General features: G+C 43.0%; 2 protein-coding genes across 2 annotated transcripts; one reads left to right on the top strand and one right to left on the bottom strand.

The window, feature by feature from the left end:
- Window positions 1-961: 961 nt before the first annotated feature.
- LOC125314088 lies at window positions 962-3,607 on the bottom strand. Its single transcript, XM_048275543.1, has one exon. It carries the CDS (start codon window positions 3,605-3,607, stop codon window positions 962-964), a length of 2,646 nt encoding a protein of 881 aa, XP_048131500.1.
- A 21,778-nt stretch (window positions 3,608-25,385) lies between these two features.
- Window positions 25,386-27,099, top strand: LOC125314223 (phospholipase A1-IIgamma-like). Its single transcript, XM_048275939.1, has 2 exons — window positions 25,386-26,089; window positions 26,174-27,099. The coding sequence occupies exons 1-2, from the start codon at window positions 25,529-25,531 to the stop codon at window positions 26,828-26,830; spliced, it is 1,218 nt and encodes a 405-aa protein (XP_048131896.1). The 5' UTR covers window positions 25,386-25,528; the 3' UTR covers window positions 26,831-27,099.
- Window positions 27,100-27,334: the final 235 nt, after the last annotated feature.

Raw genomic sequence — 27,334 nt, 5'->3', positions numbered from 1 at the left:
CCTCATGTGTGCCCCCGAAACATAAAGTGGCAAAATCGGAAGGACAAACAGGGCTTAATCATTCGTTCATTTTTTCAAAAATTGGGTGTTTCCTTTGAAGACTTTTTGTTTTCGAAGACCTTCGGGGCGAGAATTCTTGACGAAGCCCAACCCTCGGTGCTTACCATAGATAACAAATTGTTCGATCGCTGGTTATCGTCATCGGGTTGGTTTAGGGATACTTCGACAAGATTCAAAGATTTTAATGAAGAACGCCTGTAATTTTATTGATAATAAAATCAATGAATTACATCTTATTAAAAAAAGAAATTGAAAAGTGCGACATAAAACTGAAACGAGAATCCTAAGAAAGTGATGCAACCTAGACTCCTAAAAACTAGAAATATCCCACGCAGGGGATTGTATAAATGTAAAGGTGTTACTCCGAATCTAAACCCTCCAGTGGATCGTCGAATATGGCATTGACGGATGGCCTTGGGGGTCTAGGCACCATGTAAGGCTCCTCTTCGGGTGTTCCATCAACTTGCATGGGATCCTCAAATACGGTAGCAATGGTTAAATCATCAAACCATCTAGTAAGATCGGGGACTCCATCATCGGCTTCATCGTCGTCTAGGTCCATCAACTCAACCACGGTATCTTGGCCCTTCAGCGAGTCGGGGAAGACAATCCCTAGGTCATCTTCAAGTTGAGCTGTCTCATTGTAACTAGTGACTACTCCAGCTGATCGGAAGGTGGTGTACGGAGGTGGTGGCAAAGGACTACATTCCAGCTTACCGCGACCCATTGCACGTCGCTTACCATGTCTAGGACGGCCACGTCCTTGGAATCCCAAACCAGCTGTATGGGACTGACCTTTAAGTTCAATTGGGTTGCGGATCCCTTAACCATGCCGACCCAAACCCTTGCCAGGCTCAAAACCATTGCCAATCATTACCTTAGCTACCATAAGAGAGGTAGTTTATATTTCGAGAACAGGTAAGGGACTTTCCGGCGATGCATGAATGGTCCGCACTAGCTCAAAAGCATGGTAAGAATCTTCTTCATTATGAGCCGGCTCATTGTAGGGGATAGCCGTTTCGTTGAAGATTCGATGATCTTCTTCACCATGGACGATCACTAACTTCTGGTCAACCACGAACTTGATCTTCCGATGAAGACTTGATGGAACATCACCCGTATTGTGAATCCACGGACGTCCTAGCAAGAGGTTGAATGCAGATGGGATGTCTAACACTTGGAATAAGACATCGAACAGAGATGGCCCAATCCGGATCTCGAGATTAATTTGCCCCATAACATTCTTTTTCATACCTTCAAAAGATCGGACCGAGGTTTTGGCTGCCCGCATCCCGGCCAAGTCAACTCCTAGGCGGTTCGGTGTAGCTAGGGGACAAATATTCAATGCCGACCCATTATCAATGAGCACTCGAGCCACATAAGTCTGTTTGTGCTTAAGCGTTATGTGTAAGGCCTTGTTGTGGCCTCGTCCTTCGGCGGGGATCTCATCGTCGACAAATGCGACCCGATCTTTTAGAAGGATGGCCCTAACAAAATTCTCCAACCTATCTTGATCGATGTTTTCAGGCACATGAATTTGGCCCAACACCTTTATCGGGGAATCCCGATGTTTTTTAGATGACTGTAAGAGCTCAAGTAGAGAAACCCGAGCCGGCAACTTTCGTAATCGATCAACAATGTTGTACTCACTCGTCTTGATCACAGCCAAAAACTCTGTTGCATCCTTTTCAGCCACCTGCTTGGCAGGCTGATCATCATTATAAGCACGTCCGGACCTTGTTATCGGGGCAAGGTCATAGGACCAAGGAATTGCCTTGCCATCTTTATGAGGAAAAGGATGGGGGGAAGTAATCACCAAAGTCTCGGGTATAACAATTCCGAGTTCATCATCTATTGCGTCCTCCAATGCGGGCATATCAGCTAACTCCGGATCACTCTTAATTAGACTAGCCACGTCGGCTTCTACTGCTTTAACCTTCGGAGAAGATTCAGATTGAGATAGAGCAAAAACAGCAAATTCTTGATCCCCGTCAATTACAATCTGAGATACGGTGGCTACAACCTCGCTCTGATTCGCCCGGACTATCAGCCCTTTCTCCATAAGAGTTGAGATTCTTTCTTCCAACTGGCCGAACAATACTATTTCTCCAACCTGATAATAGCCTGCTCTAACCAGAGCATTGAAAATGTCAACCACTCGGATCTTAAAAACACCTCTTCGTCCGCCTTTAGAACTAAATACAGCATTAACCTTGCACGAGTGATCCGGCAAAGGATTATTCTTGGTATTTGGCTGACTATTGTCTTGAAATGAAAATGCTTTGGAATCAAGCAAGTCTTGAATGCGGTGTTTCAACACATAACAGCCATCTGCATCATGTCCGGGCTCACCACAATGGTAGTCACACTTCTTTGACGGGTTATACCTTGGTGAGTTCGTGTTACCAAGTCGTAGAGGTTCGGAAGATAGAAGCCCTTTCTTACGTAAGACCGCAAGCACCCGTGACGGGGTCCTAGGTAAAGGAGTAAATTGCCGAGGAGGACGTAAATTTCCTTTTTGCCGTTGTGCACTAAAGTTGCCCTGCTGTTGGTTAGGGATTTGCACGACCGGCACTTGGGCCATGGGTTTTCGGGCATAGGTCATGTTAACCTGTGAGACGGGCTCTTTGTCTTTCTTTGCCGTGAATCTCTTGGTACTGGTGGCAACATCTCCGTACCAACCTTTCTTCATGCCACTCTCAATCTCCTCAGCCATCGTAATGAGGTGACCGAACGACGTTGCAGCAGATCCAAGGATTCGTGACCGCATCGTCTGAGGTAAAGTGGAGACAAACAATTTCATGAGCTCTCGCTCGGGGGGTACCGGCTTCAGCTGAGATGCCACATTCCTCCACTTAGTGGCATACTGTTTAATCGTCTCGCCTTTCTTCATCTCTGCACGTTCTAGATCTTCCCTAGAAATGAGAACATCCAAGTTGAAGCTAAAATGCTTAACAAAAGCATTAGCTGCCTTCTTCCGATTCTCCATGCTATAGATTTCATAGTCCGTGTACCATCTCATAGCTGCATCTTTCGGACCGGCTTGGAAGGTCTGAATCATCGGAGGGCTGTTAGCCGCATACTTGTTCATCCTAGCTTGGTATATCTGGACATGTTGCACTGGGTTGGAAGTGCCGTCGTACTTTTCGAAGTCGGGCATTTTAAACTTCTCGGGCACATTGACCTTCGAGAAGGCGGAGAAATCAACCTGGGGAATGTTGTGGGTACCTTCTACTTCTCGGATCCTTTGCTCCATTTGGGCTAATAACTTGGCCATTTCACCGAATGGTCCCATAGTCATAGGGCTGGCTTGGGAGATGAGAGCTGGTGATGGGGCGCTCGAGCTAGCGCCAGCAATGACAATATCCTCTAGCGACATGGTGTAACCATGGACATGCTCGGAAGCCTTCTCGGGATTGCTTGCGGGAGGGGTCGGAGAGGCGACGTTCTGAGGTGTTGGACCGGTCGGGTGTTTAGCAAAAGCAACAGTAATAGCCATCATACGTTCTATCATTTGGCTCATCATACTCTCAAACCTCTGGTTCATAGCTTCGAATTGCTCTCTCGGAGCTTCTTAGACCGCATTGTTGATTTCAGCCTTGTCCGCCATTTTCTTAGCCACCGATCGGGTAATGTGTGGAGGATCCGTGATAAATTACCTGCAAAGGAGGGTCATATGATGAGTATAATGCGTGAGAGACGTCGATTCGATCCTTGGCTATACTAGACTCATGAGCACTTGACTCGTGACCTTGACCTGCAGGTTCCAGCCTCGTCGGGTTTCGGGAAATTATTCATGAAAAATCATCCGATTGTGAAAATGGTGTGAAAATTTACCAGATTATAGCCAAGAGGCTGATTAACAACTTTTGTGTTGGACGATTGAGCTAGATCTAAATGGATCAAATCAGTTTAATGCATCTTTGCCAAAAATTATGTTCAGAAAACTGTTTCGTCCACCTGTTGTTAAAAGAACGAAGGACCCCTTTAAATGATGAATTTAATTCCGAAATTTTTCAGGCTGTTAATTGAAACATAGATCAAGAACTTTCATGTTCGAAAATTTAACAATACGGCACGTTTACTAGTAGTAAATCGCAAAATGAATATGTAGTCTGAGAACGTGTCAAATTGCAGCCTGCCTGACTCCGGCCATTAATTCCATAAAAAATAGAAAACACAATGGATCATCACGAAATTTTTTGAATAGATGGCTCAAGATCTCACAAGAATTTTTCATTTGGAGTGCAGAAATTGAATCTAACTCGAAAGGGGTGTAAAAATTCTACAACTCAGCAAGGTCAGAATGAGAACAAAACTGTTTTATTAATCTAAGAGTGTAATCAAAGGATAACAAGCCTGACATATGACGAGATTCCCTTAACATAAGACCTAGGAAAATAAAAAACATGACAATACATCGGAAAGAAAATAATTAAATGCAAGACCAATAATCGAACGACTCGATGACAATACGATCTCGATTTACTACTTCAAGAGAGCGTTCTTGTTTTTCAACCGGTTTCAATGCCCGTGTCGCCTCTGCCGCTTTCCTCTTTGCCCGCTCCAATTCCTGCGTGAGATCTTCCACTTGAGCATGAAGAGTAGCCGTAGGTCGCACCTCTGGGATTACCGGTTGTAAGGCTTCAGGAATTGAATGCTTCTTGATGTATTGAGGGGTGGCATCATATTTCTTTTCATTGCCTAGCAACTCCTTCCTTGGTAGCTTGAGCTTGGATGGCCGACAAAAATTCCACAATGAGCGGATGGTAATCACTGATTATTCACGCTCTGGGACCTTGACGGTGAAGTCGAGCCGAACACCTTCGGCCTCTAGGGGTGGTGGTAGGGTCTGGACAACTCCGTATTGACGTGCCACCCGTAGTGGATAATACTCGGTAGCTCCGGTGAATCCGAGCAAAGGGATTGGTCTTGCACCAGCGCTTGCCAAACGAGCCATACCTATCTTGAACCAACTAGCTTGCCATAGGAAACCCCTAGGTTCCGAATCCTCTAACAATCCTATCCACTCACAAAAATGGTAATCTGGAATTTTATCCTGTTTTTCTTTGAAAACAATGATCGGGGGAGAAAAATTTCTGAGCTTTTCGACTGTTACAAGATTTTGACATCCTTTAATATGAGAAAGGAACCATATTTGCAAAAGCTCAGCCGAACCTTTAAAAGTGCCACATTTATCTCGCTTATACTTGTTCAAAGACATAAAAGTTTCCGCCAATATTGCGTTGACGAAATTTTTCTCTTCACAAACTTGTTGAATGAAGTAAGCTATCTTTGGATTAATCGAATTTTTACAATGTGGAAAGATTACTAATCCAAAGAAAGCCAGCAAGAAAATTTTCCCTTTTTGCAATGAAATAGCTTGATTAAAACATTCGGTCAAGAACGAGAATGAGCAATTCCCGTAATTAGCTTTTAAATTTCTTTGAACTTCAGCTATTCCAATATTCAAAAATTCAGCAAGCAAGAGTGGAGGATCAATACCGATATATGGACTAATAGGTTCCGGATCTAGGGACTTTCCAATGAGCATGCTATATTCCTCTAAAGTAGGGGTAAGCTCATGCTTACCGAATATAAACGTCGAGGTCTCGGGGCACCAAAAATGAGCAATCGCTTGAATAAGCCCGGTACGGACCCGTATCTCACAAAAGTGCACTAAACGCCCCAATCTGCGCTCCACATAATCTCGAGCTATGCTGTCCAGCTGGGTAAACCAACTGCCTAGTCCCTTCTTGGGCATTGGAACAGTTCGGATGTTCTTGCTTTCCATGCGCTCCATGAAGTAGTAAATCGAGACACGACCAACCTAATTGCCATGGACCGACCGAAATAGTACACGAGGATAAGTAATTTGCATGAAAAGGATCGAAAAGCTTACTCACCAACATTATGACATTACACGGACATGCGCGTGACGGGTGTCGGGTGTGTGCCCTTTTTTATGATTTTTTTTTTGAAAAAGTTCGAAATCTTAAAGACAAACCGTACCAAATTAGATTGGTCAATGCTCAACCTTTAAGAATTTCATTTAGGTCAAGGGTCCATTCCATGCTATGAGATTATAGCCAGGTTGGGTGATCCTCCGTACCAAAGCTCGGGATCGAAGATGGGGTCACCCATTCCTCGTGATCGAGGCTAAGGAGATTCCCAATCTTGATACCATCCTAAATTTTACTAAGGTTTTGAAAATGGTGTAGTGCAAACAAATGAAAATTCATGCACAAGAGTTTATTATTCCCAAGATATTAAATTACAATATGACACAGCTATCAATTCTCCAAAACAAAGGCAAATAATCAGAAAATCAATATAACAATTAACACCCAAAGAAAAAAAAAACGAACAAATTACAAATCCAAATTATCAATCAAGGAGAATCAACATAAAAATCACTTAGGCTTAAGTCCACCAGAATTTTTTCGAAAAAATTACAGTCCCAGTGGAGTCTCCAAGTCTGTCGCGACCTAAAATTTGATTTTTTCAGGTTAACGGATTATTAGGTTAATTAGATTAACTAACCTAATTCGGACCCTCCCAAGTCCTACCGAATCACAACTTAGGTTCAATTACACGCCAAGATTTTAAATTGGAGCCGCCACTAATCTTTTATGGTAGGTAGATTAGAAACCTAAATAAAGTATTCGGGAGAAAATACTTTATTTCATACGAACCAGAGATTAAATGGATTCGGAGACTTGGTTACATTAACTTTTCAATTAATGCCCTTTCGGTACCCGATTTTCATGAAAAAATCCTTAGTTTGATGATTTGAATTGAATTTTTTTTTTGGGAGGTTTTCTTTTATTAAGTGCAATGCTAATGCAATCTACCTATATGACATGTGAGATGTAATGACATGGCAAAAATACGTGACGTGGCATAATGACGTGGCAAACTAAACTATAATGCTATGCAACGTGGATGGTATTTTTTTTGGTATATTTTTGAGTATTTTCGGATTCATGAAAAAATAAAGGTAAAAACTACTCTAACGTGAAGTAACATCTAATTTAACTTAAGAAATTGATTTCTCAAAGTCCTAATTTTATTAGACATTATTTTCATGCAAAATGTGATGAGAAATGTGATTTAGCTTAAGAAAACGTGACATCTTAGCTCTTGTATGGTACAAGTTAAGTTGCCACACGAGTTTCGACTTGAGTCGACCTCGGCTGACGGCAACAACGGAGAAACGACACAAGAGAAGGAAGAGGCTCGGTTTTGCTTCGACGATGAAGAAACCATGGAATTCAGAAAACCCATGGAAGGTGTCTCAAATCATTTGAGGTCGCTCAACATAAATGCCAGGATCAACGGGCGACCAAGAATGAAAGTACTGGTAGATGGGGGGTCGACACTAAATCTCATTCCATACCGTTTCTTCAAGAAAATAGGAAGGAATGATGACGAGATAATCCCATCGAATTTACAGTTATCCGATTTCACCGGCGAGATTACTGAAGTAAAGGGAGTATATATCGCTAATTTGACCGCCGGATCTAAAACGTCGAGGATGTCCTTCTGCGTCGTGGACGCTAACGGGTCTTATAACTTGCTGTTGAGACGGGATTGGATACATGGAAACCAATGTGTGCCATCAACACTTCACCAAATGCTGGCATTACGGAATGGGGACAAAGTGGAATATGTAAAAGCAAATCCTCGGACTTGTGTTACCTGGACCCGTATATCCGGCTGGGACAAAGTGACGCGAGATGATTGCCTTCGCGTATCCAAGCCGCCTGAAGCGGACCCAAGAGATATTGCATTCTGCCGTTTCAATAAAGGGAGCACCGAGTGGATCCCGAGAAAGGAACCGGTAGAACCAATCGACCCGTTTTCTGATGAAAACTCAGTCACTTGCTTAAAACCTCGCTAAGAGGTATGCGGCCTACAAGACTGAGCAAAATGATAAAGCTAGTCAGCTTGCAGATGGCATTCTAGATTTCGAAGAATCCCCAATTAAGGGGGACGGCAAAGTAATCCAAGCTCAAGACCCGCTGGAAGAAGTCAATCTCGAAAATGAGGCCTGCTCTCAACCTATTTATGTGAGCCAATTACTCGATCAGCGATACAAGGTTCAAATGGTAAACCTATTGAGGAAATATAAGGATTGTTTTTCCTAGAATTACCATGAGATGCCGGGCCTTTCGAGAAGCATAATTGAGCATCGATTGCCGATTAAGAAGGGATTTCGACCACACCAACAGTCTGCTAGAAGATTCGCTCCCGAAGTAATCCTTAAAATTAATGAGGAAATTGAGCGCCTCCTTTCGGCCGGATTCATAAGATCAGCAAGGTATGTCGAATGGTTGTCGAATATCGTGCCTGTCAAAAAGAAGAATGGCAAGCTCCGAGTGTGCGTTGATTTCCACGACCTCAATACGGCCAACCCAAAAGATGAGTACCGGATGCCCATGGCCAATATGTTAATTGATTCGGCCTCCAACAATGAAATGATGTCCCTTATGGACGGACATTCCGGGTATAATCAGATATTTATAGCAGCGGATGATGTTCACAAGACGGCCTTTAGATGCCCCGGGGCTATTGGCACGTTCAAATGGGTCGTCATGCCTTTCGGATTGAAGAATGCCAGTGCTACATATCAAAAAGCAATGAATTACATTTTCCACGACATGATCGGGAGGTTCATGGAGGTATACATTGATGATGTCATCGTCAAGACAGACCCGGTAAGCCATCTGGACCACCTAGAGCAAGCTTTCGAGAGAATGCGCAAATTCAAGTTAAAAATGAATCCTTTGAAATGTGCTATCGGGATAAGAGCTGGCAATTTCCTAGGTTTTTTGGTTCATCAAAGAGGTATAGAGGTAGACATGAATAAAGCTAAGACTATTTTAGAATTGTCATCTCTTGATAATAAAAGACAGCTGCAAATGTTAATCGGGAAATTAAATTTCTTGCGGCGTTTTATAGTTAACCTGTCGGGAAAAATCGAAGTTTTCTCCCCGTTGCTCAAATTGAAGAATGAACAAGAGTTTGTGTGGAAAGAAAAGCATCAAGTGGCTTTCGACAAGTTAAAAGAGTATCTCATCAAGCCACCAGTGTTGATGTCACCAAAGGCTGGACGGCCGTTGAAGTTATACTTGTCGGACGCCGATACAACGATAGGGAGTATGTTGGCTCAAGAAAACGATGAAGGCAAAGAGCATGCTGTGTACTACCTAAGCGGGATGCTCAATGATGCCGAGACAAGATACACGTCCATCGAAAAACTATGCTTATCGTTGTACTACGCCTGTACAAAATTGCGACATTATATGTTGCCGACTACGGTACATGTAATTTGCAAAACAGATGTGATTAAATACATGTTGTCCAGGTCGATCATTAGGGGCCGGATTGCAAAATGGGCGTTTACCCTGATAGAAATCGATCTGATTTTTGTGCCACTCAAAGCTGTAAAAGGGCAGGCAATATCTGATTTCATTACCGAATACTCGTCGGGCTTAAAAGTCGAGGATGATGAAAATTATCTTAGTGTTGCACCTTGGACATTATATTTCGACGAGTCGGTGGCATCCGGTGCAGCAGATGCAGGAATCATGGTTATATCACCTTTTCGACAGAAAACAAAACTCATATTCAGGCTTGACTTTGAATGCTCAAATAACCAAGCCGAATATGAAGCCTTGATCCCGGGATTGAATGTTTTAATTGACATGGGGGTCGGGTCAATTAGAGTAAAGGGCGATTCCCAGCTGGTGATCAAACAACTAAATGGTGAGTATCAATGTTTGAATGAAAACATAATTAGACACCACCACCTGGCGAAAGAATTGTTGTTAAGGTTCGTCGAGTACGAACTAATTCATGTCAAGAGACGTGAAAATTCAGAAGCCAATGAATTGGCTCAAATGGCGTCGGGATATCGTATATCGAAGGAGCTAGCGAATCACATCATTACTCAAGTAAGGACCTTACCGTCGATAGATACTCGGGTAATGATGATTGAGAAACTTGAAAGCTCGGGACAAGCCAACGGCCAACAAGATTGGAGAACCCCTTTGGTAAACTATCTGAAAAATCCAGGTTACGGCATTAAAGACTTCAAGAGAAAAGCCCTAAAATATCTGTTGATTGACAACGAGTTGTATCGAAAGACAATCGACGGATTGCTTCTTAAGTGCTTGGGGCGGGAGGAAGCAAAGCTAGCCATGACAGAGGTCCATGAAGGGATCTACGGGGCACATCAGGCTGGATTAAAGATGAAGTGGTTATTAAGGCGACATGGATATTTTTGGCCAACAATTACCCAAGACTGCATTGACTATACGAAAGGGTGTCAATCATGCCAAAGACATGGGCCAATCCAGCAAGTACCGGCCGCACTAATGAACCCAATTGTCAAGCCGTGGCCTTTTCGAGGATGGGCGATGGACGTAATAGGAAAAATTTATCTTCCCTCATCGAAGAAGCATAGTTTCATTTTAGTGGCCACAGATTACTTCGCGAAATGGGTTGAAGCGGCGTCGTACAAAAGCATGACATAGAAAACAGTCGGGGAGTTCATCGAAGAGCGGATTATTCATCGATTTGGGATTCCAGAGACTATCACTGCGACCAAGGGACAGTCTTCACGGGGCAAGAAATACTGGATTTTACTAAGTCGAGGGGTATCAAGATGATTCATTCGACGCCCTATTATGCCCAAACTAATGGCCAGGCAGAGGCTTCAAATAAAATAATCATCGGATTGATTAAAAAGCATTTGGAGGACAACCCAAGGGAATGAGACTCACTATTGTGGACGGTGTTATGGGCTTATCGAACTTCTAAAAGATCAAGCAATGGAGCCACTCCTTATATGCTAACATATGGACAAGAGGCCGTGTTACCCCCGGAGATTACGGTGCAATCATTAAGAGTAAAGCTCCAAGATGGTATGGCTAAAGAGCAAGACGATGAGATGATGTACGCCAACATTGATGAATTGGGAGAGAATTGAGCCACGGCACTTGGAAAAATTAATGGCTCGAAGCGAAAAGTTGCCAAAGCTTACAACAAATACGTGAAAGCTAAGCGTTTCGACGTAGGAGATTTGGTGTGGAAAACTATTTTGCCTATGAGCCTCGATAGCGAGAAGTTCGGCAAGTGGTCATCAAAGTGGGAAGGACCATATTTGATAACAGATACCCTCCCAGGGAACGCGTATCGAGTAATGGAAATCGATGGAAAGAAACTACAATGTTCGATTAATGGGAAGTATTTGAAAAAGTTCTACCCATCGATGTGGGAAATGCAAGAAGAGTCGGAGGGAAAGGAGTAAGAAAATTCAGTTTCATTCATAGAACCTTCATACATCCCTCACTTTCTCTTTTCCTCTCTCTCTTTTTCTCTCTCTCTCTCTCTTTCTCTTGCTCGCCCCAGCAAACCTTCACTAAAAGTGCTCCCCGAAACGAATAACGAAGCCCCGCAGCCGGCACTTTAACGTGGCGTTCTCCTCCCTAGCACGATGGTGAGCCTCGCCCAACTCCTCCCGTGCCGCCTCCGGCTTCTCCTTCTCGCCCTCCAGCCCCTGAAGGTACTCTTTACGAGCCTGCATAAGACCGCTGGTAGAATCCAGCATGGTCTTCAAACCCTCCGAAGGGGCTTTAATGGAAGCCAAGGACCGGGTCTCACAAGCTTCAGCCGGTTCGTATTCCCGCTGCTCAGAATCCTTCGTAGGCCAACGCAGGTATCGCTGGCTGGTAGTCGGACGTTTGGAAACAATGTTCCGAAGTTGGAGGACGCTAGCGTGAGAGGCATGAAGGGCTTCCTGGACATTGCAAAACTCCTTGTACACCACTTCACCATTCTCGATTTCCTCGATTTTACACCAGACTTCATGTTCGGTGAGATCGTGTTGGGACATGGTCGCGAGATTACAGCGAAACTTATCCAGCCCATAATCAAAGAGCGTGATGAACTCTTCGTAGTCCGACCGGAATGGATGGTTGGAGGGCGGACCTTGAGGTGCGGAGCGGTTGAGCAGGGCGTGCGGTTTCTCAAGAGCCCGAGGTTTCACCACCAGCATGGTGTATAGGTGTAACTCAAAAGGGAGATAATCTCCCTCCAAATGGCCGAAAACTCACGGCTAAAGTGTGTAAGGGGAGATGATGCGGAAGAAGAAGACGAACGTTCCATTAGGGCTTTGAGAAGTTTGTTCTAAGGATGAAAGGCTAAGGATTTGGATGAGGACCTACTTCGGGCAAGGGATCCTATTTATAAATAAAGACCAAGGGACAGTTCACCCCACGATGCTAAGTATCCGCCCACGACCTTCCGATGACCGAGGCGGTAAAAGTTAGTGGACGGTTATCGAAACGAAGAGGTATATCGTGATTGGTGAAGTACATAAGTAACCATAATGACGCAAGTGGCGGGTTTCCCGCTGGCTATTGACCACGTCAAACCATCGTGACGATTCGAATTCGGAAGGAGAATCGGAAACGACTTCTTTCATTAAATGCCGCATGGAAAAAGAGTGATCTTGAGAAGATCATGTCATGATGAACTTCGGAGAATTAACACTAAGGCCGAAAGTTCAATGATAGATTAAGGTGATAAAGACAGGTGGCATTAATATGGGACTAGCAACAACGGATTACAACACGCGCTGTTCGAGGGTCAAGACAAAGCTATGAAGTTGCATTTCACTATTGCGATTAGCGTCATCAATTGCTTCCTTTTGGTATTTAGCTTGCATCATATCAATGTGCGGTGACTCGCAAATCGCCTCTTGCTGTCTGACTACCTTTAACTGTGCAGATAGGGCTTGTAGGGTGGTACAACCGTCATTTTCCAGAATATCAAGAATACTACGTTGGTAAGCCAGCTCATTATCAGCAAGGAGAGAGTCTGTTTCCAATTTGTCGATGAGTGCTAGTTCACGTTGCCTTGATCCGAAGGATCTTAAAGTCGAACCAAATGAGAGGAAGAGCTCATTAATGGCAAACCCAATAGCACGGCATTGGATCGGATAGGGTAAATGGGCCAAGAAAGTAAGGAGAGCTTTGATCTCATTCTCAACAGGTGTTTTGTTATATATAGCGGCATACCCTTTTCCCAGTAAATCATGCAGACGTAACTACTTGCTGCGAAGATATAGATAGTCATAGCGAAGAGTAGTCGATGGGCCGGTTGAGGCATTCGCCATGTTCATATGAACAACCCATGATTTATTTGGCGGATCATCCGTACGACCGTTAGAAGCCAGTGAATCATCTGCGGAGAAAGTTGGGTTAATACTTACGTCAAGCAAGAGTGAAAGAGAAGTGCCTACCTCCATCGATAAATTGTTCATATATCTATATCAACAAAGGGTTTACATTCATCGATTGGTTGCTCAAGTATAATGCTCGGGGCATGTTTTCTTAAAGGATGCGGCAAGCCCAATGGAGTTCGACGGACTTTCGGAAGAACATCCATTGCACTAGTTGGAAACAAAGAGGAGCGGTAGGAAAGCCACCACTTGTCGAAAAATGAGGAACTACAAGGATAGCCGGAGAAGCCGATAAATGTAAATTGCCCGAGAACAACACATGCGACCTCGATATGACCTACCATGTCGATTACATCCTCCTTGCAACCGAGAAAAGGGAAATTCATGGAATACACCACTGGCATTGGGATTCCTTGAGTAAGCCCAAATTGGCGAGCACAATAATGAGGATTATAAATTTCGAATCCCGATGAGAATTCGCTACCGCGAGACAAATTCATGGCTAAGTCGGTTGGGATTAACACGCTCATCCGGAATAGATGAGAGCTGGAACTCGCACTGGAGGAGCCATAGATATCATCATCGACAGGCAGCATGAAAAAATTGAAACTAGTGAGAGACAACAATTCGGTGAGGAAGTGTTGCTGGGTTTGTTAGTGTTGCTGGAGGAGCCATAGATATCACCATCCAGCTCCTTTTGTTAGTGTTGCTGGGTTTGTTGCTAGTTTTTTAGGCCGACTGTTTGGCCATTCCCGTTCCCGTTGGGCTCTTTTGCCCTTTTGTGATTACTACTCCTCCTTGGTGTATTTTGCGGGCGGATCACCTTTGAACTCCCTAGGTCACATTTCGTGACATATAGAGTTCAAGGTTTTTGTGTCCGTTTCTTTTGTACCTAGCTTTTGAAAGATCAATACATACTTACCTTACCAAAAAAAAAAAAAAAAAAAAAAAAAAAAAAAAACAGTTCGGTGAGGAAGTCATCGAAAGGTTAAGGTTATCATGAGCACAACGAAGGATTTGATTAAATGTCATAGGTGCACCATTTCCTTTAACCTCCGATGGCTCAGCTGTCGAAGTAAGCGCTTGATCAAGGAACATATGAGGGAAGTACGCTCGAAGCCAATAATGCGGGATCCATAAAGGACCGGAAAAAGGAGCAGGATGTTTATCCATCAGCGAGGATTGAGCATCCGACAACCCTCGATACAACGCAGTCGGGAACATCCGGCCTAGTCCAATATCAACACCACGTGCTAGTTCATAGGTCACATCGAGGAATTCCGAAGAAATTCGACATGTGGGGAGACAAAAGACATATTTGCAAAGCCAACACGGAAGGAAGGCTGTATGTTCCCCAAGAAGAATGGGTCCTGAAGACTTAGCATGGCAATCAATGAATTTGTTATATGGCGGGTTGAGGCAACAGGACATATCGGGAAAGAATTGGTTATTCGGAGGTTGAGAGTCACCATCGATAAATGGGGAGAGACCGGTCGGGAACCAAATATCGAGAAGGGTAGGGGTTACTGGACCGGTAGGCAAAAAGAAACAATTCGATGATGGTGACCAAAAGTAACACAAACCGCCAATGAGGCCATACTCGGAGGAATCAACGGATGCACCGCAAAATGATAACATGACATCTATCTTGGCTTGTGCCCAGATGGTAGCCACTTCTCCTTCCGATCGTTTGTACCAGGTATAAAATTGGTGGTCGAAGGATGGATATGAAGAAAATCTATAATTATCCGACAACCAAGTAGAGGTACAAATGATGGATTGCTCAAAGGGTAAAATTTCTTCCGAGAACGAGAAAAGCGAGTTAATCGGTGAAGAAGGAGGTGGCAAACTTGTGAGATTCGGACCTAAAATGATGTGACCATTGCTGGGCTGGTGATCCATGAAGGATAAGAAAAGTTCCCCTTTGGCTTCATAGTGGGTAAAAGCGTTGAAGCACGACAAGCGGGAAGCTGCATGAGTGCTCATGTGAACTCTATGGCAAAGTTCGTGTGGATTGGCATTTGGCGGCAATCATTATTTATAAGGGATTTTGAAGTAACCGACTCGGGATAATGATGGCAGTTACTCGGACGTGGGCGATTACATAGATCGTGGCAGAATGCAATACAAAAAATAAGGAGGAAAAAGGGGAAATTTCATTAACAAATATCATGATACAAGGCCGTCTTGATCCCCTCAAGCAACTCACGGAGTAAACGCTCAAACTTCCTATTTTTATCTATGTACATGTTCCTAGTACGACGTTGATCTACTTCTGCTTGCACGACTTGAGCGCAATCGGCTTGTTTCTTCTCTTCTAAGGAGGCTACGGACGTTTTCGGTTGATCTTCTATGGAGGATCGATGAGAGAGTACAATCGATCGTTGACTTCGAGTCTCCTCTAGTTCTCTCCCTATCGCCAGCCTCTGTTGCTCCAGGGCAACTTCCTTCTCGTCCAAAGCAACGAGCTAGTCAATAACGGATTGAAGGGATTGTTCTCCTTGAGTCACAAGTTGCCCCGCTTCTTGGGTCTCGGAGCTAGGAGAGAAGAGCTGATCGGGAAAGTTCGATAAGGCGAGCATCTTATCCCGACATTGTCGAAAATGCACAAAGGGCGTAGGAAAGTGTTCCAAGAATGTTTTCAGCCTACGAACTAAACTTGTAGGAAGCTTCCCATTGGTCTCCTCTTTGATCGACCATTCCATCATGAATTTGATACTTTGAATATTCGATGGATTGTCGACAAAGGAGGCCACCCCGGAATGAACAAGGTCCAAGGAGCAAGATAGCATAATTCCCAACTTGCTGAAAGTCTCTAAGTCGGAGGAGCTGCTTGGTTGAGGCATACTTGGATGATCCGAGGAGCGAGAAGATCCAGCAAGATGGGTTTGAATGTCTTCGACGGGCAATAGAAGAAGAGAAGCAGCAGAAAGATCCCGGATAACGTCCGCAGATGAAGGATCTTCAATGATTGAGGGACCTTCGACTATCGAAGGAGCTTCGATCGTCGAGGACGGGACAAAAGTAAGGGCTAGCGAAGAAGGCTCCCCTTGAGGCTCTATAGGCGAAGGAGCCGCAGGTTCAGACGAACTTCTAGCAACGGTAATATTGCTGGGCCCACCAACAGTTGGATCAAGACCCACCAAAGGATCTTTAGGACAAGCGATTGGAGGTGCTTCGATATGCTGAGGGACTATTGGAGATTCCACCGGAGATTTGCTCTTCTTCGCTCCCGGTTTTCGCCGTTTAAGAGAAGTGAGCGTTTCCTCATCAGCTTCGTCATCCGAGTCGTCGCCTAGCAGCAAAGGTAAAGTACAGTCACTACGGGCCGGTGACACCGAGAAGTTAGGAAGAAAGAGACTCACCAGAAAAAGTCGTCGAGCGTTTGCGACCACCAATTGAGGGGGATCTGGTTGCACCCTTTTTCCCGATCTTCTTCAACGTATGACCGAAGGGCTGTATCCGGCTACTCTTGAGGATGGACGAGATGGCATCTTCAAAAGGGCTCTCGAAAGCAAAGGACGTCCACCAAGTTGTAAACTCGGAAGTTACACCGGGACTAGAGCGTAGTGTTGTCGGGATGTCCCCCGAAAACCGCCGATACATCGTAGTCGTAATCTCGGCGCAGCGAGCGAACGGACCATCAACCTTGATGTTATAGACCTTCTTGTCCATCGATGGGAAATCCATGAGATAAGGGATAGGTATAGGCACTGCCTGTCGAAGGCCGAACTGCTCGGCGCAAGAATGAGGAGCATATGGTTCAAAATCGGGATAGAACCTCCCCTTAAGACATAGTTGGATTGGAAGGTCTCGAGGGAATAGGACAAAGGTCCAAAAGTCACGATGATTGAACCATTTTAAGGTTCGAGAGCTGAAACAAAAATTGAATTCGCCTAAGCGGTAAGGAAAGAAGTCTACTTGATCAGCCTCATAAGACAGAAGCCGTCGAAGAAAGAACCGGAAAGGTTGAACATCGCCGGGAGCCTTTGAGGGGGCAGCTTGGAGCGATCGTATACCAAGTTTTAAAGGAACCATGTTAGGATTGGAGGAAGGAACGCTCTCGAACATGAAAGGAAAATAGAATGCGACCCAAGCTTGAAGAATCCATAGCGGACTCGACAAGACACTGTCTTCTTCAAAATTTGACATTAGTTGGGCAGCATAAGAAATACTTCTATATAGAGACGCCAAGGCAAGAGAACCAAGAGCAACAAGATTCCCCTTTGCTAAAAGTGAAGCAAGGTTATAATAGTCCTTGGATACTTTGAGAGTCGGACTAAAGAATAGATACTTTGACAACCAAAAAAGAAGGAAAGCCGTTTGCTCCTCAAGGGAAACAGCTTCGGATGTTCTACGATAAGCATCAATGAACTTCCCGTAGGAAAGAGAATAATCAGAGATGGGGCAGTCCTTGGTTTTCCCCATATTTTTTACTGAAGCCCCATAAGGGGAGAGACCAGCTATGGCAAAGTTATCTAGAAGGGTTACGGACATGGGACCCCATGGGAAGAAAAAACAACCGGTAGAGGAGGACCAGAAACTTGTAACGGACCCCGGTAGGCCTCTATTCAAATCGTGGGACAACATGCTGACCTCAATCGCTGTCCCGATCGGCGCCGTTTCCTAGAGACCGACTGTTGGAGTATCCCCTTGAAGCCTTTGGAACCAGGTATAAGCCCTGTCATCAAATGATGGAAAACTCCTAAATCGCTAAGCCGGCGTGGATCAAATATCCTTTAGTGGAGATGCTTGAATAAGAAGGTGTTCATCCGCCCACATTGGGAAGCAAGGTTGAAGAGACACTGGAACATGATGATGATCGTGGAGACTAGGCCCAAGAATGAGACCGGCATACTCTCGTTGAGTATTTAACAATTTGAAGAAACAATGATCAGCATTATCACTATTGATGATCTCATCGAAGCGGGCGATGAACTGGTGAGGAAGGAACTCGGGGGTTTCGGTAGCCGTGAAAAACTTGAAATGCTCGGGAAAGGGGTTTAGGGTTTAAGGGAAACCTTGGATGAAGAAAGACGACAATTGAAAGCTTTTTCAAGATCTTTAAAAGCAAGACAAGAAGAGCCGGTGCACGGTACAAAGTCGAAAAGGTTGCATTTCGGGAAAATGGATCAAAAGGAAGCGTAATCATCATTTGTACAGTGGAGACCATCAAATCGAGAGGAAAATATTTTAAAAGAGGTAAATCATCGATTTACATCTTTTAAAGGGGGGCATGTGTTGGCACCTAAAACAAACCAAGAAAGCTCGTGACAAGCACGTGAGGGGGCGATAATCAGCTATAGGAAGGAACACTGAAGCAAGGTACGTGTCGATCAAAAAAGTGCCACGTGTCGGGGTAAATTCTCACGCCACTTCCTTCCAGAACAAGAAAAGCGCGCGGAGGAGGGTCACATCGAGGCGATTGCTAAAAGATTGGCGGTAATCCCCACGAGGTAAAAAGAAAAAGGCGCGAAGACCGGGAAACCGTCATCCACGTGGCTTATGGAAAAGGGCAAAGCGTGGGGCAAAAGGAAGAAACCGCTCGGCGGTTACCGGAGAGCCTGCCTATAAATACCTCACGGTAGCAAAAACACAAGACACACACAACAAACTCAAAACACTTGCATTTTCAACTAGCTCTTAGCCTTTAGCCTAGCCTAGCTATAGTTTTTCAGATTCCCGTCGTCGATTCAATTCCGGCGAGTCTCATATCCAGAGTTAGGTGTCGTCGATTAAATTCCGACGTCCGTTCACTAGGTTCAGTACCGTCGATTAAATTCCGGGGTTGCACCCTTCATCCATCCTGTCCCGATCCGTCGATTCAATTCCGGTATTGTGTCCTATAATTTCCCGTCCAGTGCTGTTGATTAAATTCCAGCATTGTATCCTACATCATTTCCCCGATCCTGTCGATTTAATTCCAGAATCGTGTCGAAATTTGTTACATACTTTTGCTATTGCACGTGTTGGGCTGTCGAAGTTGTTGAAAGACTGTAACGTGCCTTTTGTGCCAACCTATTGCATTTGACATTCTCTGTCCAAAACTGGCCCCGAACTCCTTTTCGGAAAACGAACGGATTAAGTTCAATAAAAGATTCTCGCGTTAGCAACCTTTTTTGAGCTATAGTCATTTTTGGGCCCGAAACCCATAACCAAAAAAGCCTAGTCGAAGGATTTAGACGCGCAACAATGCCTTAGACACATCTCAGACAAAGGAAAAGAAAGCCACAAAAAAAAATTGATACTCTTCTTTTCCTTGCAGGTTCCAAAGTAAAGCCTCCTCGATCAAACCAATCAAACGTTGGGGGGGTCTTTGTGGGGGTCTTCCAGCTTCGAAAACGCCACCGATGTGCCGCTGTGAACAGTTGTTGTCGCCACTGTGAGGAGTCCAGCCGTACCAGGCCGAGCCGAGCCATGGAGGTTCCCGCACCGTTCGGTCCGAAGTGCAAAGCTTGGAGTGAACGAATCAAATCCGGAAAGCAATTTGGGTATCTTTCCTATTTTGAATGCTTTCAATATTTTTGGTTGCTTTATTTGAATAAATTGCCAATTGAATTGCATATTTCAATAATATTGTTACTTGATTTAGAACATTGCAATATACCGTCGCTTAAATTGAGAAGTTTTAGACCAAAAAAAAAAAAAATTTGAGAAGTTGCACGTCTAAATTAAGCACTATGAAAAAATTTGCAAAACTGGCTTGCCTAATTTGAAAGATTGTGATTTCAACGTGAATATTCTTGGAATCTTGTGATATTCTGGTCGAATTTGGAAATCTTTTGAATATACTCTAGATACCCAAAAATTTTAATCATGTGATCAATTAGGAAATTTTCTAATTCGCAACCGCATATATGGAAATAAGTCTATCTATCGGGCTTTAGACAGAATTATTTACATAGTGGGTTTTTCAAATTTAAGAGTTGATCTTTCAAGTTTTAGATCAAAACTTGATTCAAAAGAAATAGCGATACTTATCCTTTAATTAAAAGCTTTGCAATTGTAATTTAAATTCATGTCATAAAATCGAAATTTTTTTAAAAAAAATTGATGGCTCACCTTTTAATTCATCTCACGAATCAAAGAAACTTAAAAAAGATGTACCAAGATATGGTTTCTTAAAAACCACATCTCATCAGTTTTTTTAGAAAGATAGGATTATCATATTCAATAAATAAAAATCTTTTGAATTCATTCTGACTTTAAAAAATGTAGACATAGCATTTAAAAGATTTTTTTTTCTAAAATTTTGAAGTTTAATGCATATTAATTCCGAAACCTTTAAGATAATCTTGAACCAATTCGGTATCATTTTTTATTAGTTTTTATTTTCGAAATAACACAAAAACAAAACAAAAATTCATCCAAAGAAATCTAAAAAAATTGCACCTTTGAACTTCAAATCAAAATTCATCAAAATTGCCTAATTGAACATTTTTCATGAAGTTGGTACTAAAAGTGCATTAATTGAAAAATTAACCAAGTCCCCGAATTCTTAAATCAATGGTTCATAGAAATAAATAGTTTTCTCTTGCTATTTTATTTAGGTTCCTAATCGGCCTATCAAAAATGATTAGTGACGGCTCTAAAAATTAAAATCTTTTTCCTAGTAATCGCTTGAATCTTAAGTTGTGAATCGATAGAGCTTGGGAGAGTTCGAACTAGGTTAGTTAATCCAATTAATTAATCTGGTAATCCATTAACTTGAAACTTCAAATTTTAAGTTGCGACACCATTGACCGTGCTATAAATTCATATCTCCTCATTAAATGAGCTCCACATGTTTGCTTCTTTGATGCCCAAGACACTACACCATTTGCAAGCTTGAAAACCTATCCACATGTCAACTTGTTATCAATTGTGCTAATTATCAACTAGCATCTGAATATTCTTCTAATTCTGCTGGTTATCTTCCATAAAATAGACAATAATTTACTTCTTTCTTTACGTAACGAAGAATATTACTTATGCCATTATAAACGCTATATTCGGTCTAGTGCATTGGATAGCATATATCAGACTTCTAATTGCACTACCATATTATAATTGTGCTAAAAGTTGTCTAGTATCATCCATCAATTTCATTCACACATAGTATGGTATATTTGATTCTTTAATTTCCAAATGCTGGCATTTTTGGGGAAAATTATCAAAAAAGTTCTAAACCTATTGCATTTTTTTTAATTCAATCCTAAATCTTTTAATTTTGTTAGTTTAGTTCTAAACCTTTTGTATTTGTACCAATTCGGTCCTAAATTTTTTATATTTTTTTTTCAATTTAGTCCATCCGGCCATCTTTGACCAACTGGCATTGACGTGGACCCATTTGGAGCTGAAGGGGCAATTTTCAATAATAATTTAATATGTTTTAATTTTTTTTTCAATTTTTTTCTTTTCTTTCTTTTTCTTTTTATTGTTCATCTTCTTCCTCTAAGAAATATTGTGACTGGATCATTAAGATGCAATAATTAATCGGGTAAACAATTCCCGAAATTTCAAGATCAAATGGTCGTTGTTAAAAGTTGCGATACTTCGAGATCTTGACGATTGGATGTGAAGAGTCGCACGCCATCAATGACAAGGCAACGTGCCTATAGGGTAACCATATTATATCGTTATTCCTTTTTTGTAACTTTTAAGGAATTGTATCAATATTATTTCTATGTTTTTAAGAAATGCTTATTGGTGATCTAACAACTATATTTGTTTAACTTTCTAGGGTAAGTGTACCATTGTGCCGGCTAATTTTTATTTCAAAAAGCGGTTTTAAAACCCTTACCTAGACGTCGTGCCACCTTTCTTGGATCGAGCTCTCCTCCAAAACATTGGATTTTCCCTTCAACGTAAGATCAAGATGCTATCGAAAATTCTAGGAAGAAACACAAACTAAAGAGAGATGAAGTTACCCACTATGAGCATGGCGTGTTTGGTGAGAATCGAACCTTTGACGATAGTCGGGGGTTCGAAACTCTCCCAACGTGTTTTTCGAACTTAAGTGGGGGCCCTTGCTGGTGGGCTTGATTCCATTACGATCGACGGGTCTGGATATATATAAAAAAAAAAAAAGAAGTTGAAGTTATTTACCTTGTCCGAAAATAGGAAAACCGACCACTATTTGCGGGAGGTCTTGGGCCCTACACAACGCCGGGCCCCACGTTTGGAACACCACTTGGCGAGTGCCTATTGGGAGCTGCCAGCCTACACACACACACACACATATATATATATATATATATATATATATATTGACATAACTTTGACTAAACATATCTTTTTTGCCTTATGTCTAATTTACTTGAAATTTGTGCACGAAAAGCTTGCGAAGGAAACTTTTCCAAGTTTCGGTCTAATCTTTGGAGAAGTGGTGGCATCGCGGATTCGTGGCAGTTGGGTTGAAAGTGCAGTGGTAATGAAAAGTTGTGATGTTTTCTATGTGATCGACGCGATTCCGACATTGTTGTAAATATTATGACTTGACTTTGAAATGGATTAAGTTAATCGGGTAAAAAAGTTCCGATACCTCAAATCGGATGGCCTAGTTAAAAGTTACGACTTCTCGAGATCTCGATGATTGGATCTAATAGCTAGCACACCATAGGAGAGAGAGAGAGGGGGGGTTGGGGGGTTGGGGTGGTGGTGGTGTGGTGGGGGGGGGGGGCGGAGTGGGTGGCGGGGGACCAATTGTGATTTGATTGCATCCGTACTACCTAATAGAGAACCATGAGAGCAAAGAGAGGTGGAGACGGTGACTCCGATAGTGGCGGCATGGAGGTCGGTCTGTAAGAACAGGAGTAAGAGAGGAAGACGGCATTGGAGTTTGTCAAAGTTGATATGGTAAATTAGCTTCAAACAAGAACGATGCATCAAATAGTGAAAGATCGGGCATGGGCTCGGCGGTGTCCGATCCGAGGTGGAGGAGTACACAAAGAGAGTGGTGTTGGTGCTCGGGGCTGGCCCATGGCGGCGGCGGGGAGCGGCGAAGGCCCGATCGGAGGTGCGATTGTGGCCGGTGGTCATGCTTTGGAGGTGGTCTTGTGGTGTAGATCCACAAATTGTTCATGTCGATCTGCCACATTGGATGGCCGTGATTTATTATATGCAAATTGATGTGACAAATACATGCAAAATGTTAAATCGAGAAAAACAGCACGAAGCAGCAACTACCGGTTGACAAATTGATCCGCGTGAGAAAAGAATGGAGCGGGATTGATAATATCGGAGGCAATTGTTTTATCACTCAGCCTCCACACACTAAGTAAAGTTTTAGTTCATCACTGTATGATATGATTGATCTTTGCCTATTTCATAAGGATTATTCTAAAAGTAATCAACAATTGGTGGAGGACGGAATAGCAATTCCCTTCATTTTTCTCGTGCACGGGGACAGGACTGGCCAAACAAATAGGACAGGCGCATGTTCCGGACCTGACATAGTACCAAAGCTAAGCGACAATATAATTGCAATAATCACTCAATAGTGGACGAGAAAAGGCACATGTGTTTCACAAGAATTTTACGTAACAAGAAAACCCTAAGCACTGTTATCAAGAGCTCTGATTTTTCAGTCACTATCTTTTTTCTCTTCCTCTCTTTCTTATTCCCAGCCTTGTATTCTTGGTGCACGGATAAGATTGTCTAAAAAAAAAAATCTTAAATCTATTACACTTTTACCAATTTAGTCCTAAACCTTTTAATTTTGTCAATTGAGTCTATCCAGCCAATTTTGGCTAGAAACTATTAGCATGGTACTGTCGTTGATGACTTGAAAATTTTTAATGAATTTATAATATTTTTTTCCATTTTTTCTTTTCTTAGCAACCGGTGTGAGTGAGGGTTGCGGCTCTCACCCAACAGCCCGCGATGCCCGATGACCCTCATCGATCATTGATAAAAGAAAAAGAAAAAAAAAAGAAAAGAAATAAAAGTCAAAAGAAAAAAAATTATTAAATAGTCTAAAAAATATAAAAATATTCTAAAAATTATCAATTTCGGCGCTAACTATGCCAATGTGGGATAGCCGGCATCTACATCGGTGATTTCTGGCCAAAATTGACAGGATGAATTTCATTGGCAAAACTATGAAAAAGTTTAGGGCTCAATTAAAAAAATTAAAAGGTTTATGACTGAATTGACAAAAGTGCAATATGTATAGAACTTTTTGGACAACACTATAATGAGCTGTAGAGCACTTCTCACGGGTGAATGGTCCATCAACGGTGCACATTTTTCTTGTTTGACAAGTTTCAGTGGTTGAAAAAGTGCATACATAAATGGATGAGGGGTGCCACATAGGATGGTCGTGCCGCATACAATTATAAAAAAATATCTCGGTCGGTGCCAACCGTGCGACATGCAACTGTCGGCGTCCACATGAGCAATTTCCAGCTTAAATTGACCCGATGAACTGAATTGGTGCCATTATAAAAATGTTTAAAACTAAATTGGCCAAATTAAAAAAGTTTAGGAGTAAATTAATATTAAAGCAATAGATTTACGACTTTTTGGTACTTTTCGCCAAAGTGGATGGTCCATTCCCATTCATCAATAATTGCATCACACATTGCCTAGGAAAAAAACATTGGAACATTTTGTATCCTTCCGTACATTGCGCCTAGGAAAGAACATTGGAACATTCTGTATCCTTCCGTACATAGACATGTAAACTCCAAGCATACAATCTTGGACATGCAATTTCGAGATTCTAGCGTTCTATGCTAGCAAGAGATCCTTATGAGACTAAAAATTAGCATTCTCACTTACTAAAGAAAGGAAAATACTTCTCCGACAGCCTGACAAGATTGTCGGCTATTTTTGATAGCAGATTCACACACCATCACAGTGTATTTTGCATAAAGTACTTATTAATTAGAAAATCGTGGGATTAGAAGTAATAAACAATACTGTCAAACCTGTCGACTAGCGGTTTTCCCAAAAAAAATGCATGGTCGCTCTTATCCATTCTGTTCGTAGCGCTATTTAATAAAGGTGGGCCTAAGGGAAAAAAAAAAACGTGGAAGTTTCACCTCAAATATACAATCAGGAAAGTTTTTCTCGTGCTAGATAGTGCAAAAAGCAACTCTATCACGTAACTCATCAAGATTGGATGGCACTGTGAAAAGGTTGAGTCTATAAATTGCATGGAAGCAAGACTGCGTCTCCACAAGCCTTTCCATCTAGAGAACAAAAATTACCAGTGAAAGAGAGAGAGATACCATGGGAGGAAACAGCTCAAGGCCATGGACTGACCTCAGCGGCGAGACCTACTGGGAGGGCATGTTGGATCCTCTGGACGAGGATCTCCGGATGTACCTCGTACACTACGGCGAACGAGTCCAAGCCATTTCTGATGGGTTCAACGGCCAGGCGGAGTCGAAGGGCTACGGCCTGCCCCGGTTCCCCATGGACAAGCTCTTCCAGGAAGTGGGTCTCGAGACGGCCAATAACCCGTTCAGGTACGAGGTGACCCGGTACTTTTACGTGCCGACGAAGTTGCTCGATCTCCCACTGGTTCCAGACAGGTCTTGGGCCGGGTACGTCGCGGTGAGCACCGATGAGGTGACCACGAACTTTGGGAGGAGGGACATCTTGGTCGCTTGGAGAGGAACGACAGAGCCCTTGGAGGCCATCTCTGATCTTATCGACTATCTGGTCCCTGCGACCAACATTTTCCCAAAAGACGAGCACAAGGATGTCCGGATTCACGGTGGCTGGCACATGCTGTACACGAAAAGTGCTTTATTTGATCCGTACGTGAAGCATAGTGCCAGAGACCAGGTTTGACATTCACTCGTACTAAACATTGCTCTTGCTAATTTACCTTGGAATTTACTAAACTAAAGATTGTACTACTTTGGTCAGGTTCTAATGGAGGTCCGGAAGCAAGTGGATCTCTACGCTGGTAAAGATGAGCCGATCAGCATAACAGTGGTCGGCTACAGCATGGGTGCGGCTTTGGCAACGCTCAACGCGCTGGACATCGTGACCAACAAGTACAACGTGCCCACCGACCACCCTGAGAAAGCCTGCCTGGTGACGGCGTTTGCCTTCGCCAGCCCCAAGGTCGGGAACGAGAGCTTCCAGGAGTTGTTCTCATCATCGGAGAAGCTCCGTGGCCTTCGCGTGGTCAATGCCATTGATATCGTTCCCTTCTTCCCTCCAGTCGGATATGACCATGTCGGAGAACAGCTGATGGTCGACTCGCGCAAGTCCCCATACCTGAGGCCCCTCACCAGTAGTCTTTCCGGCGCCATGGGAATTGCGCATCAGTTGGAGACGTACCTGCATCTAGTCGCCGGGACCCAAGGGATCAGTAGTAACCACTTTGATCTCAAGGGCCGACGCGATATTTCGCTGCTGAACAAGAATTGGGATGCCCTGGACGATAGCAAGTACAAATTTCCGGTGAAGTGGTGGGTGGCGAAGAAGAAGGACATGGTCCAGAATGGGAACGATGGGAGCTGGAGCATGGCCGCTCCGTACATCCCACCTCGACCAGAAGATGATCAGAACGAATAGTCCCAAGTCTGATAAGCTATTACCGATAAGTTGCTACTTTATGACTTAGCAGCAGCAGCAGCAGCAGAATAAAGGTTCCTAATGCAAAAGTGGAGTTGTCTGATTGAGTTGTACTACGTGGACTAAGTTATGTGTGTTGCACTGATGTTCCTAAGCTATATGTCCGATCTTTTGTTTACCTTCATGTCCTGAAATAATTATGGTATTAAATGCAAATTAAAGATTGTTTCAGTATTATTTGTTTTCTTATAGTAGTTTTATTCTGTAAATCTTGATTTCTTAATTTTGTTTTTTGGTTGGAAAAAAATTTCCATTCATTGAGCATAATAATTCTCAAACAGCTAACACGAGTCCGACATACCATTTCGTAGTTCAGCTATATGAACTAATTTCAATTCTAGATCCCAACATATTAAAATGATGACACTCGATATGGCTCCAATTCCTAACCCAAGTAATTTCAACTAGGCCAAGTTTTCTCACACAAAACCTGCCGGACGATCT

Source organism: Rhodamnia argentea, chromosome 3 (genome assembly GCF_020921035.1).
Source record: "Rhodamnia argentea isolate NSW1041297 chromosome 3, ASM2092103v1, whole genome shotgun sequence".
NCBI classification, from domain to species: domain Eukaryota; kingdom Viridiplantae; phylum Streptophyta; class Magnoliopsida; order Myrtales; family Myrtaceae; genus Rhodamnia; species Rhodamnia argentea.
The sequence above is the reverse complement of the archived record's forward strand: the minus strand, read 5'-3'. Positions and strand labels throughout refer to the sequence as shown.

What these genes read in the sequence shown, in the direction of transcription:
- LOC125314088 (XM_048275543.1), bottom strand. Translation starts at nt 3,607, where the DNA reads ATGAACCAGAGGTTTGAGAGTATGATGAGCCAAATGATAGAACGTATG.
- LOC125314223 (XM_048275939.1), top strand. Translation starts at nt 25,529, where the DNA reads ATGGGAGGAAACAGCTCAAGGCCATGGACTGACCTCAGCGGCGAGACC. An exon ending in AGCATAGTGCCAGAGACCAG is followed by an intron (nt 26,090 to 26,173) that starts GTTTGACATTCA and finishes TACTTTGGTCAG; the next exon opens with GTTCTAATGGAGGTCCGGAA.